We start from the raw sequence: 14,919 nt of genomic DNA on the forward strand, positions 1-14,919 counted from the left end.
CACGTATTGACTCCCCGGCTCGCACACCTCACTGACCACCACAAACGCCACTATTTTACGGAATAGGATCGCAACCCCTCTCGACTTGGAATCAAAGCCCAATGAAGAGTCTGCCCCACCCACCCCCTTCCCTCAACATCACCGGATCCTTCACCCGCAAATCTCCTGCAGAAGAAACACCCGCATTTAAACTTTTCAGGTGCGCAACACCTGCAATCGCCTCACCGAACCATTCACCCTCCCCACATTCTAAGTCATTGGGGGTTTCAGAACCCCCCCCCATTTGGGTCCGCCATCCCAATGCATACAAAGCTATCCCTTTCTTGTCCTGGTATACTCAAAATGGCCACTCACTCCTCTCTCCCCAACCTCTACCCAACCAGCAACCTGAGTCACCAGCGCACTCCCTGCACCCCCCAGCCCCCCCACCTCCCCCAAACTAACTGGCCAACCATCCCATTATTAACCCTCCTCCAAACCATTCTCCTAAATAAATTAATTTGCCTCATCTGGCATTGTAAAATAGTCTTCCTTCCCTTTAAAAGTCACCTAGAGTTTGGTCAGGTACAACACCCCAAACTGGAACTTATTCCAAACAAGCACCACTTTGGCCGGTTAAAACCCACCCGCTAGTTGGCCTGTCGGTTCCAATGACCCGATATATTTGGATCCACTGACCCTCCTAATTGCAGTCTCGCGTTGTCCTCGCCCATCTCAATGTATCATGCCCGCAGTGTCTCCCCAGCTCCGGGCGCTTGCACACCCGCTCCAAAGCCCTGAAGAGGGGTTACTGCTCCCTCAAAGCGCCTTGGACCAGTCCTTTTGCATCTCCAGCCGATGCTGCCAGAGCTCCCCCTTGATCAACACCATCAACCGCTCCACAAACAGTGGGGTGGCCGACGATGACGCTCTTGATTCCGCCATGCTTTCCGTTATTGCGCCACGCAGATCCTCCGCCTTATTCAATAAAGCGAAAACCTCTACTCCGGAGAATTCAACCCCACCAATTATTTTACACAATCTCCAACAAAAGTGCCCATTAATTGGGCAGAAAGGGCCAAAACCAAAGCCTCCAAGTAGGAGCCACCTCGTGTGCGACTGATCAGCTCATGGTTATCACCGAACTCTGGAAGAGACATCCTTTCAAGATAAGGTAATGAAGCAGTTCTAAAGAAGCTGGGAACGTCTCGACCCTGGTAGACTTGTGTACAAAGGGGATCGCGTTGTAGCTGATGGATCAGAAAGAGACCATGCTTGGAAAACTGTTTCAAGGAGGGTGGCGCAGTGGCACAGTGGTGAGAACTGTTGTCTCAGCACCAGGAGCCCTGGTTCAATTCCAGCCTTGGGTCACTGTCTGTGTGGAGTCTGCACGTTGTTCCCGTGTCTTGGTGGGTTTCCTCCGGGTGCGCCCACAGTCCAAAGATGTGCCGATTAGGTGGATTGGCCATGCTAAAATTGCCCCAAGGATGTGCAGACGGTGAGGTTACTACGATAGGGTGAGAGATTGGGCCTGGGTGGGGTGTTGTTCCAGAGGGTCGGTGCAAACCAGTGATCGTTTCCCAGATCAGCACCAAGAACCACCATCTGGGGGCAGCATGGTAACATTGTGGATAGCACAATTGCTTCACCGCTCCAGGGTCCCAGGTTCGATTCCGGCTTGGGTCACTGTCTGTGCGGAGTCTGCACATCCTCCCAGTGTGTGCGTGGGTTTCCTCCGGGTGCTCCGGTTTCCTCCCACAGTCCAAAGATGTGCAGGTTAGGTGGATTGGCCATGATAAATTGCCCTTAGTGTCCAAAATTGCCCTTAGTGTTGGGTGGGGTTACTGGGTTATGGGGATTGGGTGTGAGATGTGGCAGGTCCGGGAGGCTTCCAGCGTCCCGGGTGGCTTCATCTGCAGAAAGTGCACCCAACTGGAGCTCCTCACAGACCGCATGGTTCAGTTGGAGTGGCAGTTGGATGCACTTAGGAGCATGCAGGTGGCGGAAAGCGTCATAGATCGCAGTTATGTAAATGTGGTCACACCCAAGGTGCAGGCAGAGAAATGGGTGACCACCAGAAAGGACAGGCAGTCAGTGCAGGAATCCCCTGTGGTTGTCCCCCTCTCGAACAGATATACCCCTTTGGATACTGTCGGGGGGGATAGCCTATCAGGGGAAATCAGCAGCAGCCAGAGCAGTGGCACCACGGCTGGCTCTGATGTTCAGAAGGGAGGGTCAAAGCGCAGAAGAGTAATAGTAATAGGGGACTCTATAGTCAGGGGCACAGATAGGCGCTTCTGTGGACGTGAAAGAGACTCCAGGATGGTATGTTGCCTCCCTGGTGCCAGGGTCCAGGATGTCTCTGAACAGGTAGAGGGCATCCTGAAGGGGGAGGGCAAACAGGCAGAGGTCGTTGTACATATTGGTACTAACGACATAGGCAGGAAGGGGCATGAGGTCCTGCAGCAGGAGTTCAGGGAGCTAGGCAGAAAGTTAAAAGACAGGACCTCGAGGGTTGTAATCTCGGGATTACTCCCTGTGCCACGTGCCAGCGAGGCTAGAAATAGGAAGATAGAGCAGCTAAACACGTGGCTAAACAGCTGGTGTAGGAGGGAGGGTTTCCATTATCTGGACCACTGGGAGCTCTTCCGGGGCAGGTGTGACCTGTATAAGAAGGACGGGTTGCATCTAAACCGGAGAGGCATAAATATCCTGGCCGCGAGGTTTGCTAGTGTCACACGGGAGGGTTTAAACTAGTATGGCAGGGGGGTGGGCACGGGAGCAATAGGTCAGAAGGTGAGAGCATTGAGGGAGAACTAGGGAATAGGGACAGTGTGGCTCTGAGGCAGAGCAGACAGGGAGAAGTTGCTGAACACAGCGGGTCTGGTGGCCTGAAGTGCATATGTTTTAATGCAAGGAGCATTACGGGTAAGGCAGATGAACTTAGAGCTTGGATTAGTACTTGGAACTATGATGTTGTTGCCATTACAGAGACCTGGTTGAGGGAAGGGCAGGATTGGCAGCTAAACGTTCCAGGATTTAGATGTTTCAGGCGGGATAGAGGGGGATGTAAAAGGGGAGGTGGAGTTGCGCAACTTGTTCGGGAGAATATCACAGCTGTACTGCGAGAGGACACCTCAGAGGGCAGTGAGGCTATATGGGTAGAGATCAGGAATAAGAAGGGTGCAGTCACAATGTTGGGGGTATACTACAGGCCTCCCAACAGCCAGCAGGAGATAGAGGAGCAGATAGGTAGACAGATTTTGGAAAAGAGTAAAAACAACAGGGTTGTGGTGATGGGAGACTTCAACTTCCCCAATATTGACTGGGACTCACTTAGTGCCAGGGGCTTAGACGGGGCGGAGTTTGTAAGGAGCATCCAGGAGGGCTTCTTAAAACAATATGTAGACAGTCCAACTAAGGAAGGGGCGGTACTGGACCTGGTATTGGGGAACGAGCCCGGCCAGGTGGTAGATGTTTCAGTAGGGGAGCATTTCGGTAACAGTGACCACAATTCAGTAAGTTTTAAAGTACTGGTGGACAAGGATAAGAGTGGTCCGAGGATGAATGTGCTAAATTGGGGGAAGGCTAATTATAACAATATCAGGCGGGAACTGAAGAACATAGATTGGGGGCGGATGTTTGAGGGCAAATCAACATCTGACATGTGGGAGGTTTTCAAGTGGCAGTTGAAAGGAATACAGGACCGGCATGTTCCTGTGAGGAAGAAAGATAAATACGGCAATTTTCGGGAACCTTGGATGACGAGTGATTTTGTAGGCCTCGTCAAAAAGAAAAAGGAGGCATTTGTCAGGGCTAAAAGGCTGGGAACAGACGAAGTTAGCGTGGAATATAAGGAAAGTAGGAAGGAACTTAAGCAAGGAGTCAGGAGGACTAGAAGGGGTCACGAAAAGTCATTGGCAAATAGGGTTAAGGAAAATCCCAAGGCTTTTTACACGTATATAAAAAGCAAGAGGGTAGCCAGGGAAAGGGTTGGCCCACTGAAGGATAGGCAAGGGAATCTATGTGTGGAGCCAGAGGAAATGGGCGAGGTACTAAATGAATACTTTGCCTCAGTATTCACCAAAGAGAAGGAATTGGTAGATGTTGAGTCTGGAGAAGGGGGTGTAGATAGCCTGGGTCACATTGTGATCCAAAAAGACGAGGTGTTGGGTGTCTTAAAAAATATTAAGGTAGATAAGTCCCCAGGGCCTGATGGGATCTACCCCAGAATACTGAAGGAGGCTGGAGAGGAAATTGCTGAGGCCTTGACAGAAATCTTTGGATCCTCGCTGTCTTCAGGGGATGTCCCGGAGGACTGGAGAATAGCCAATGTTGTTCCTCTGTTTAAGAAGGGTAGCAAGGATAATCCCGGGAACTACAGGCCGGTGAGCCTTACTTCAGTGGTAGGGAAATTACTGGAGAGAATTCTTCGAGACAGGATCTACTCCCATTTGGAAGCAAATGGACGTATTAGTGAGAGGCAGCACAGTTTTGTGAAGGGGAGGTCGTGTCTCACTAACTTGATAGAGTTTTTCGAGGAGGTCACTAAGATGATTGATGCAGGTAGGGCAGTAGATGTTGTCTATATGGACTTCAGTAAGGCCTTTGACAAGGTCCCTCATGGTAGACTATTACAAAAGGTGAAGTCACACGGGATCAGGGGTGAGCTGGCAAGGTGGATACAGAACTGGCTAGGCCATAGAAGGCAGAGAGTAGCAATGGAGGGATGCTTTTCTAATTGGAGGGCTGTGACCAGTGGTGTTCCACAGGGATCTTTGTAGTATATATAAATGATTTGGAGGAAAATGTAACCGGTCTGATTAGTAAGTTTGCAGACGACACAAAGGTTGGTGGAATTGCGGATAGCGATGAGGACTGTCGGAGGATACAGCAGGATTTAGATTGTCTGGAGACTTGGGCGGAGAGATGGCAGATGGAGTTTAATCCGGACAAATGTGAGGTAATGCATTTTGGAAGGTCTAATGCAGGTAGGGAATATACAGTGAATGGTAGAACCCTCAAGAGTATTGAAAGTCAAAGAGATCTAGGAGTACAGGTCCACAGGTCATTGAAAGGGGCAACACAGGTGGAGAAGGTAGTCAAGAAGGCATACGGCATGCTTGCCTTCATTGGCCGGGGCATTGAGTATAAGAATTGGCAAGTCATGTTGCAGCTGTATAGAACCTTAGTTAGGCCACACTTGGGAGTATAGTGTTCAATTCTGGTCGCCACACTACCAGAAGGATGTGGAGGCTTTAGAGAGAGTGCAGAAGAGATTTACCAGAATGTTGCCTGGTATGGAGGGCATTACCTATGAGGAGCGGTTGAATAAACTCGGTTTGTTCTCACTGGAACGAAGGAGGTTGAGGGGAGACCTGATAGAGGTATACAAAATTATGAGGGGCATAGACAGAGTGGATAGTCAGAGGCTTTTCCCCAGGGTAGAGGGGTCAATTACTAGGGGGCACAGGTTTAAGGTGAGAGGGGCAAGGTTTAGAGTAGATGTACGAGGCAAGTTTTTTACGCAGAGGGTTGTGGGTGCCTGGAACTCGCTACCGTAGTGGAAGCAGGGACGATAGGGACATTTAAGGGGCATCTTGACAAATATATGAATAGGATGGGAATAGAAGGATACGGAAGTGTCCAGGAAGTGTAGAAGATTGTAGTTTAGTCGGGCAGCATGGTCGGCACGGGCTTGGAGGGCCGAAGGGCCTGTTCCTGTGCTGTACATTTCTTTGTTCTTTGTTTGTTCTTTGGGTGGAGGTATTGACCTTGGGTAGGGTGCTCTTTCCAAGAGCCGGTGCAGACTCGATGGGCCGAATGGCCTCCTTCTGCACTGTAAATTCTAGGATAATCTATGATATAACCCAGACACCATTTCAAGGACTCCACCTTCTTTTCTTTTCCTTTAAACCAGCGACTTTTAAGCTTTGTCAGAATTCCTCTTTGTATTTGCTGTGTGTGAGACAGACGTGGGGTACCTCGATAAAGTAATCGGTATACTTTCATATTGTATGTTAATAATCTTTGCCCGTCTATTTGACAAGACTGGTTTTATAATAAAATGTTATTTATTGAAAGAAGCTGGTTAGGTCTCTGACTGGGTAACAGCAACAATGGTAAAAATCTGGCCATTTTGGTGAATGAATCAAGTTTTTAAGCTAATGGTGCGATCCATGGAGTAGTGGTGCTGCTCCAGCTGTGCACTCCTCCCATCCCGGTTCTAACACAGCTTAAAGTTTATGGAACATTGTATTCGTCTCAAGTGAATTGCAGTTGATACTTTTAGTAAATACAATTGTAGTTATCAGAACTAACAACTTTGGCTGAGAAATGCCCCACTAACAAAATTCTCTCCATCTTCCCAATTACCACACAGCCCTTACGCTGTTGAAAACCACTTGCTTCTCTGATCTTTCAATCTCATCCCGATGGGAACAATCTCTAGTCCCACAATATATCAGCTTCCTGTGTGGGGGGGCACCAGAGTGGGTCAGATGGCTATTTGACTGTAGGTACATTGCAAGCACACCTAATTGCCTTGCCAGCCAATTGCTTTGTATAACAAAGCAATTTGGACATTCTGAATTCTCGCTCTGTGTACCCGAACAGGCGCCGGAATGTGGCGACTAGGGGTTTTTCACAATAACTTCATTGCAGTGTTAATGTAAGCCTACTTGTGACAATAAAGATTTTTAAAAAGGGAAATTCTTTACATTCTCAACCGAGACAGTGAGGTAACTGTGGCAACCCAGTTCAGGAACAGCCAACTCTGCACTGAGGTGGAATCAAACAGGAAGATAAAATACTTTTTACGCAGTCACAGATTCGGAGCTGATGGATTCGGCTGCTGTCACACAGTAACAGGTTCGCACTAGAAAGGGCAGCTAGTCCAAGTGTTTTAACAGTTATTACAGATCTTTACAACCATCTCAATAGGACATGTTTGGAGACTAAGGGCTATGCAAACTTGCAGCTCGATAAGGTGACTTGCCCAAGTCTTAATATTCAATGAACTGCAATTTCTTCAGTGTCTAAATAAAACGTAACCAGGAATTAGTGGATGCATGTCCAGAATTCCTGCACTTTTGTAACAAATAAATGAAAAAGCATCATTTGACAGATTCTTCTGGCACTAGGAATAACATGAGCATGGTACTGTACCTGCGTTTTGCGTATTCTTAAATTTACTGAACCCTGGTTCTCATCGTCTTCATCTTTAATGCTTTGTTCTATGACTATAATTACAATAAAAGGGCGGGATCATTGTTTAGCATGAAGCAAAATAACAAGCAATGTCCAAGATACAAGTTCATGTACAGTTTGACAGCAAGAGCGAAGCAGAACAACAGCAAAGCACAGGGCTAAATCGCTGGCTTTGAAAGCAAACCAAGGCAGGCCAGCAGCACGGTTCAATTCCCGCACCAGCCTCCCCGAACAGGTGCCGGAATGTGGCGACTAGGGGCTTTTCATAGTAACTTCATTGAAGCCTACTTGGGACAATAAGCGATTTTCATTTCATTCTTTTAAGAATGGAGCTGGAACAGCCAAGATTGACAGTCTCAATGGTCTTGATATAGCACCATGTCCAAAGCTGCAACCAGTAGAGTGTTGAACTGCAGCACCAGAAGAGCAGAATCCAATTGGACAAAGTCATGTTAGAATCTTCCAGCACTCTGGGCCGACCACATCTCGAATCCGGTGGCCAGTTCTGATCACTTAAAATTCTGGGAGAGACACATTGGAGGCAGTGCAGAGACAAGTAAATAGGCTAATCTCGCGACTTGGGAGGTCTCCACGATTAGGAAAGACTGGATTAATTTGGGGGTTTTCAATGCCTCTTTAACGTACGTGATGTGCAGATTGCGGGACAGAGAAATGCAGGTTCAAATTAGTAAACGGTTAAATTTCGGACTGATATCTGGAATTTGATCTTCTCGCATGTATTCAGGATTAACACCAAAAATTTAAAATATGACCAACTGGATTCATTAAAAAAGTTAAAGAAAAAAATGACCTCACAGGTCCAGATGGAAGGGGTGGCGGGGAAGGCCTAACTGCTCTGAACAAGAGTTAGAAACAATTTCAAATAAGATTCTCCGGGGACTGTGAAAAATCACAGGGGATAAGACTAAAACAATGAAAATGCTCTCAGTACACAAGTGAGAGGGCAGTCAGAGACTAGGTGAAATTCATAAGTTGCAAACAAAATAAAAATAGAGAAGGAGTTCAAGATATTTAATATTCTAAATTAACAATCATGCCCCTCATAATCTGGTTCACCTCGATCAGGCCGCCCCTCAGTCTTCTCTGTTCCAGTGAAAACAGCCCAAGCCTATCCAACCTCTCTTCATAACTAAAATGTTCCATCCCAGCAACATCCTGGTGAATCTCCTCTGCACCCCCTCCAGTGCAGTCACATCCTATAATGTGGTGACCAGAATTGCACCCAGTGCTCCAGCTGTGGCCTCACCAAAGTTCTATACAACCCCAACATGACCGTCCTGCTTCTGTAATCGATGCACCGATTGATAATGGCAAGTGTACCATATGCCTTTTTCACCGCCCGATTAACCTGCCCTGCTGCCTTCAGAGATCTATTTACAAACACGCCAAGGTCCCTTTGTTCTTCAGGACTTTCCAGTGTGGTGCCATTCATTGAATATTCCCTTGTCAAATTGCTCCTTCCAAAGTGTATCACCTCACACTTTTCAGGGTTAAATTCTATCTGCCACTTTTCTGCCCACTTGACCATCCTGTCTATATCTTCCTGTAACCCCAGATTCTCCGCCTCACTGATAACCACCCAGCCAATCTTTGTGTCATCTGCAAAAAGGGTCAGGTTTAGCTCAAGTGGGCCACACAGCTGGTTTGTGATGCAGAACAAGGCCAGCAGCGCGGGTTCAATTCCTGTACCAGCTGAGAATTCTGAATGCTCCCTCAGTGTACCCGAAATGTGGCGACTAGGGGCTTTTCACAGTAACTTCATTGCAATGTTAACGCAAGCTTACTTATGGGACTTCCGGTGGCGGCTGTGAAGGAGTGAGTCGCACATTTGGCGGCTCCCGCTCTGGTCGGGCTTTTGGACCTTTTCCCCCGATTTTCTACCGGACTTGAATTGTAAAACTGATGACAGAGGTAATTGTGTACTGAATTCCCACATCGGTGCATGGAGTGAAGGACTAGAAGTGCTCGTAAAGGCAGAATCAGAAAGACAGAGAAGGCTTGGGCTGAAGCTGCAGCAGGAGACAGCATGGCGGAAGACCGGGCCTCTGGTTTGTCGACCCAGCGGTCAACGGAGCAGCTGATGCAAGTTAGTCAGGAAGGCTTTGCTAAGCAGAAACGGGACTGCTTGGACCCGGTAAAAGAGTCAATTGAATGGCTGGAGATTAGATTGGATGCCTAAGATCGGGCGATCCAGAAAGTAGAGAAGGCGCTGGCTGAGCAGGAGGAACATCAAACTGCGGTGGAGTTGGAGGTGGGGATGCTGGGAGACCAGCAGAAGAAGCTCCTGGAGAAGGTGGAGGACCTAGAGAATAGGTCCCACCAGCAAAACTTGAGAATCGTTGGGCTCCCAGGGGGGTCCAAAGGAGCGGACGCTGGGGCATACATAGCGGGTATGTTTGAGAAGCTGCTGGGGGAGGGGACATTCACCCGACCCTTGGGAGGTGGGCAGGGCTCACTGAGCACTCGCGAGGAAGCCGCAAATGGAAGATCCCCCCCCCCGAGGGCAATGGTGGTGAGATTCCACAGGTACTTGGATAAGGAGCGCATTCTACAGTGGGCCAAGCAGACACGGAGCTGTAAGTGGGACAATAGTATCCTGCGGGTCCACCAAGACCTGAGTGTGGAGGTGGCCAGGAGAAGAGCAGGCTTCAACCAGATTAGGTCAATCCTTTTTAAGAAAAAGGTGAAGTTCGGACTGTTGTATCCGGCCCGTCTCTGGGTTACGCATGAGGAACAGCACTTTTATTTCGAGTCGCCTGAGGACGCGCTGGACTTCGCGAAAAGGAAAGAACTGGTGGTGGACTGAGAACTTTTGAACTTTGCTGCAACGTTCTTGTTTTGTTTTTTTTGTTTGTTTTTCTGTTCTTTTTAATGTAAGCTTACTTGTGACAATAAAGATTCATTCTTTTTCATTTTTACTGATCCCCCACAGTCATTAAGTCATTTATATAAATGACGAATAATAGGGGCCCCAGCACAGATTCCTGTGCTATAACGAGGGATGAGGAAGACTAATGTCTTGAAGACAATGTTTCAGAAAATTACATGAAGGAAAATTACTGCAAGTAAACAAAACTGATTACAACACCAAACGTCAACGCTATTCACAGAATCACAGAATCTACAGTGCAGCAGGAGGCCATTCAATCCATCGAGTCTGCACTGGCCCTTGGAAAGAGCAAGCTACTTAAGCCCACGCCTCCACCCTGTCCTCGTAATCCAGTAACCCCACCTAACCTTTTGGATACTAAGGGGCAATTTAACATGGGCAATCCACCAAACCCACACAACTTTGGACTGTGGGAGGAAACCGGAGCACCCGGAGGAAACCCACGCAGACACGGGGAGAACGTGCAGACTCCACACAGAGTCACCAAGGCTGGAATTGAACCTGGGACTCTGGAGTTGTAAGGCAGCAGTGCTAAACACTGCTCCACCATTGCCATAAGACAAACAAATTTAATTGATAAACTTTCCTTCAGGATGCAAAAATTCCATCATCAGCATAAGTGCAGGTCAGGAAACAGAAGGACATCACTTGTCTAATATAGGGGAGGGAGTGACTCACGTTTCTTCCATGCCTCTTATTGCCAGAGCCTACAAGTCTCAGGGAATCCCCAGAGAGCCAGAGCTCGGAGCAGCAGCAATTGGTGCAGTGCATTCCCAGTCGGTTTGAAATAGGACAGCAAGAAGTCTTACAACACCAGGTTAACGTCCAACAGGTTTGTTTCGAATCACTAGCTTTCGGAGCACTGCTCTTTCCTCAGGTGAAATAGGATACTCTTTCATTGAGTCTCAGGTATGTTATTTCTTCCTGCCGGGGTGAGGGAGAGAACAAACCTTTATCCCTCTTTGTCATTGTACTGGGTGTCAACTGGGGGAAGAGCATAACACGACAGCCCTTAAAATATATAGATAATTCAGGTCAGTATGCCTGCTTTTCTACACCCACCCGAACCAGACGTATAGAGAGTGTGTGTAGATTAGTGCAAGATGATGCAGAGAAAGGGGCCATTGTGTCTATGTTTCTGTCAACTCTGTGGTACAGTTACTCAATTAATCCAACCACCCTGTTTGTTCACCAGACTCCTACAATCTTTATTCCCTTTTCAAATCCTAATCCAATTTTCTTCTGAACGTTATGGAATCTGCTTCCCCCAATTTTTCATATTAGAGCTAGCCCTAACCTTTAAACCCTCTGGTTTTCACAAACGTGTTAAGCACCTGACCACGGGTAAAACATCTTATTGACCACTCTGAAAAGACTTACTCTTTAGCTTATTCCGGACCCTGTTGGCAGTACTCTTGATTGAGAGTGTAAGTTCTTCCAGTTCTTCTTTGGTTTCTTTTGAAGAGAAAAAAAATTGAATAATCTTCCAAACATTTGAAATGACTATTGGAATTGACATGTTAAACAGTTTTATTCTGCTGCAGCGAACAGAAATTCTCAGCAATATGTTATCGTCTGTCTTTAATGATGTTTTCAATATATCCCTAGCACGTTAAAGAAAGACATGTATTTATATAAAACCTTTCACAATCCCACTGTCTAAAAACATTGTACAGCAAGCCCTCGTTTCCATTTTTTTTGTGTTAACGTTAAGTTAATGGGGCTTGTAATCTCGTTGAGCATTTGTGCGATTGGTTTGAAACATCTCCCACATATCCCGATTGGCAACATTTCAGAAAGGCCTCCTCTGCTCCAACTCTGACTCGCATTCACACGTTCCCATTCACACCGCTTCCCACTCCGGAATCTTCGTTCCCATTCCCATTCACACCGCTTCCAATTCCGGAATCTGATTTCCCATTCACACCGCTACACACTCCGGAATCTGCTTTCCCATTCACACCGCTACCCACTCCGGAATCTGCGTTCCCAGTCACAACGCTTCCCTCTCCAGAATCTGCCATCTCATTCCCACCGCTTCCTCTCCGGAATCTGCGTTCCCATTCACACCGCTACCCACTCCGGAATCTGCGTTCCCATTCACACCGCTACCCACTCCGGAATCTGCGTTCTCATTCCCATCGCTTCCTCTCCGGAATCTGCGTTCCCATTCCCACCGCTTCCTCTCCGGAATCTGCCATCTCATTCCCACCGCTTCCTCTCCGGAATCTGCGTTCCCATTCACACCGCTTCCCTCTCCGAAATCTGCCATCTCATTCCCACCGCTTCCCTCTCCGAAATCTGCCATCTCATTCCCACCGCTTCCTGTCCGGAATCTGCGTTCCCATTCACACCGCTTCCCTCTCCGAAATCTGCCATCTCATTCCCACCGCTTCCTCTCCGGAATCTGCCATCTCATTCCCACCGCTTCCTCTCCGGAATCTGCCATCTCATTCCCACCGCTTCCTCTCCGGAATCTGCGTTCCCATTCCCACCGCTTCCCTCTCCGAAATCTGCCATCTCATTCCCACCGCTTCCCTCTCCGAAATCTGCCATCTCATTCCCACCGCTTCCTCTCCGGAATCTGCGTTCCCATTCACACCGCTTCCCTCTCCGAAATCTGCCATCTCATTCCCACCGCTTCCTCGCCGGAATCTGCCATCTCATTCCCACCGCTTCCTCTCCGGAATCTGCCATCTCATTCCCACCGCTTCCTCTCCGGAATCTGCGTTCCCATTCCCACCGCTTCCCGCTCCAAAATCTGCCATCTCATTCCCACCGCTTCCTCTCCGGAATCTGCATTCCCATTCCCACCGCTTCCCACTCTGGAATGTGCATTCCCATTCACACCGCTTCCCTCTCCGGAATCTGCGTTCCCATTCACACCGCTTCCCTCTCCGGAATCTGCATTCCCATTCCCACCGCTTCCCTCTCCGGAATCTGCGTTCCCATTCACATTCACACCGCTTCCCATTCCGAAATATGCGTTCCCATTCACACCGCTTCCCTCTCCGGAATCTGCATTCCCATTCACACCGCTTCCCTCTCCGGAATCTGCGTTCCCATTCACACCGCTTCCCTCTCCGGAATCTGCATTCCCATTCCCACCGCTTCCCTCTCCGGAATCTGCGTTCCCATTCACATTCACACCGCTTCCCATTCCGAAATATGCGTTCCCATTCCCACCGATTCCCTCTCCGGAATCTGCGTTCCCATTCCCATTCACACCGCTTCCCATTCCAAAATATGCGTTCCCATTCACACCGCTTCCCTCTCCAGAACCTGCATTCCGTTCACACCACTTCAGTCTCCCGAATCTGCGTTCCCGTCACCACCGCTTCCCTCCCAGAATCTGCATTCCCATTCACACCGCATCCCTCTCCGGAATCTGCATTCCCATTCACATCGCTTCTGTTTCGCGAACCTGCGTTCCCATTCCCATTCACACCGCTTCCCTCTCCGGAATCTGATGCGGCGGCGAGCCGGAGGGGTCGGGGAGAGGGGGCTGGGGACGGGGAGATGCGGCGGCAAGCCGGAGGGGCTGGGGGGAGGGGGCTGGGGACAGGGAGATGCGGCGGCGAGTCGGAGGGGCTGGGGAGAGGGGGCTGGGGACGGGGAGATGCGGCGGCGAGTCGGGGGGGCTGGGGGGAGGGGGCTGCGGACGGGGAGATGCGGCAGCGAGTCGGAGGGGCTGCGGACGGGGAGATGCGGCGGCGAGTCGGGGGGGGGGCTGGGGGGTGGGGGCTGGGGACGGGGAGATGCGGCGGCGAGTCGGGGGGGCTGGGGGGAGGGGGCTGGGGACGGGGAGATGCGGCGGCGAGCCGGAGGGGCTGGGGGGAGGGGGGGCGGCGAGTCGGGGGGGGGCTGCGGGTGGGGAGATGCGGCGGCGAGTCGGGGGGGCTGGGGACGGGGAGATGCAGCGGCGAGTCAGGGGGGCTGCGGACGGGGAGATGCGGCGGCGAGTCGGGGGGGCTGGGGGGAGGGGGCTGCGGACGGGGAGATACGGCGGCGAGTCGGAGGGGCTGGGGGGAGGGGGCTGCGGACGGGGAGATGCGGCGGTGAGTCGGAGGGGCGGCGGACGGGGAGATGCGGCGGCGAGCCGGGGGAGCTGGGGGGAGGGGGCTGGGGACGGGGAGATGCGGCGGCGAGCCGGGGGGCTGGGGGGGAGGGGGCTGCGGACGGGGAGATGCGGCGGCGAGTCGGGGGGGGCTGGGGGGAGGGGGCTGGGGATGGGGAGATGCGGCGGCGAGCCGGGGGGAGGCTGCAAGTCGAAGGATTGGGGATGAAGCAGGCTCTGCGGTGACCAGCAGAGATTCAGGAAGCAGGAATGGCAGCAAGCAGGGAAGTAACAAGTTACCTTTCTGTTTTATATTTTATATTTATTTTATTTTAAAAGTTGTTCCATTTAGCAGTGCGAAGTATTCCAACATTCAAGGTGTATTTTTGTTGTGATAAGGAAGATCCTGTAGAATCTAACTCCAGTTAACATTGATTCCTACGAGAGCCTGTGTTTCAATTAAAGTCAAGGAGGAACACAACCACAACAGTGAGGACTTACTGTGGAACCAATGAAACAAACTGGCAATGATGGCAGCAAGTTTGTACAGAGCAAATTCTCAACAGCAAAGAGATGACGATCAGAATCTCTTTTTGAAAAGTGATATTGGTCGAGGGTGAATCTTGGTCCTAGAACACGGAGGGGGGGGGTTCCCCTGTTCTTCGAGGGATCATGGCATCTTTTACATCTACCCAAGGGCAGACAGGGAGCCTTGGTTTAACTTCTCAATTAAAAGGCAGCAGGAGACAATCGAAAGAGGAGA

The 14,919-nt window shown here is 49.9% G+C and overlaps 1 protein-coding gene across 2 annotated transcripts in view; it reads right to left on the reverse strand.

The window, feature by feature from the left end:
* Positions 1 to 14,919, reverse strand: part of LOC140430132 (syntaxin-2-like) — a 110,232-nt gene that overhangs the window by 40,567 nt on the left and 54,746 nt on the right. For both annotated transcript variants that reach the window (XM_072517683.1, XM_072517651.1), the window contains exons 4-5: positions 11,480 to 11,554; positions 7,147 to 7,220 (exon numbers count right to left, since the gene is read on the reverse strand). In XM_072517683.1, coding sequence (XP_072373784.1) covers positions 7,147 to 7,220; positions 11,480 to 11,554 — 149 coding nt within the window. The remainder of the gene's footprint in view (positions 1 to 7,146; positions 7,221 to 11,479; positions 11,555 to 14,919) is intronic.

Source organism: Scyliorhinus torazame, chromosome 1 (assembly GCF_047496885.1).
Source record: "Scyliorhinus torazame isolate Kashiwa2021f chromosome 1, sScyTor2.1, whole genome shotgun sequence".
Taxonomy (NCBI): Eukaryota; Metazoa; Chordata; class Chondrichthyes; order Carcharhiniformes; family Scyliorhinidae; genus Scyliorhinus; species Scyliorhinus torazame.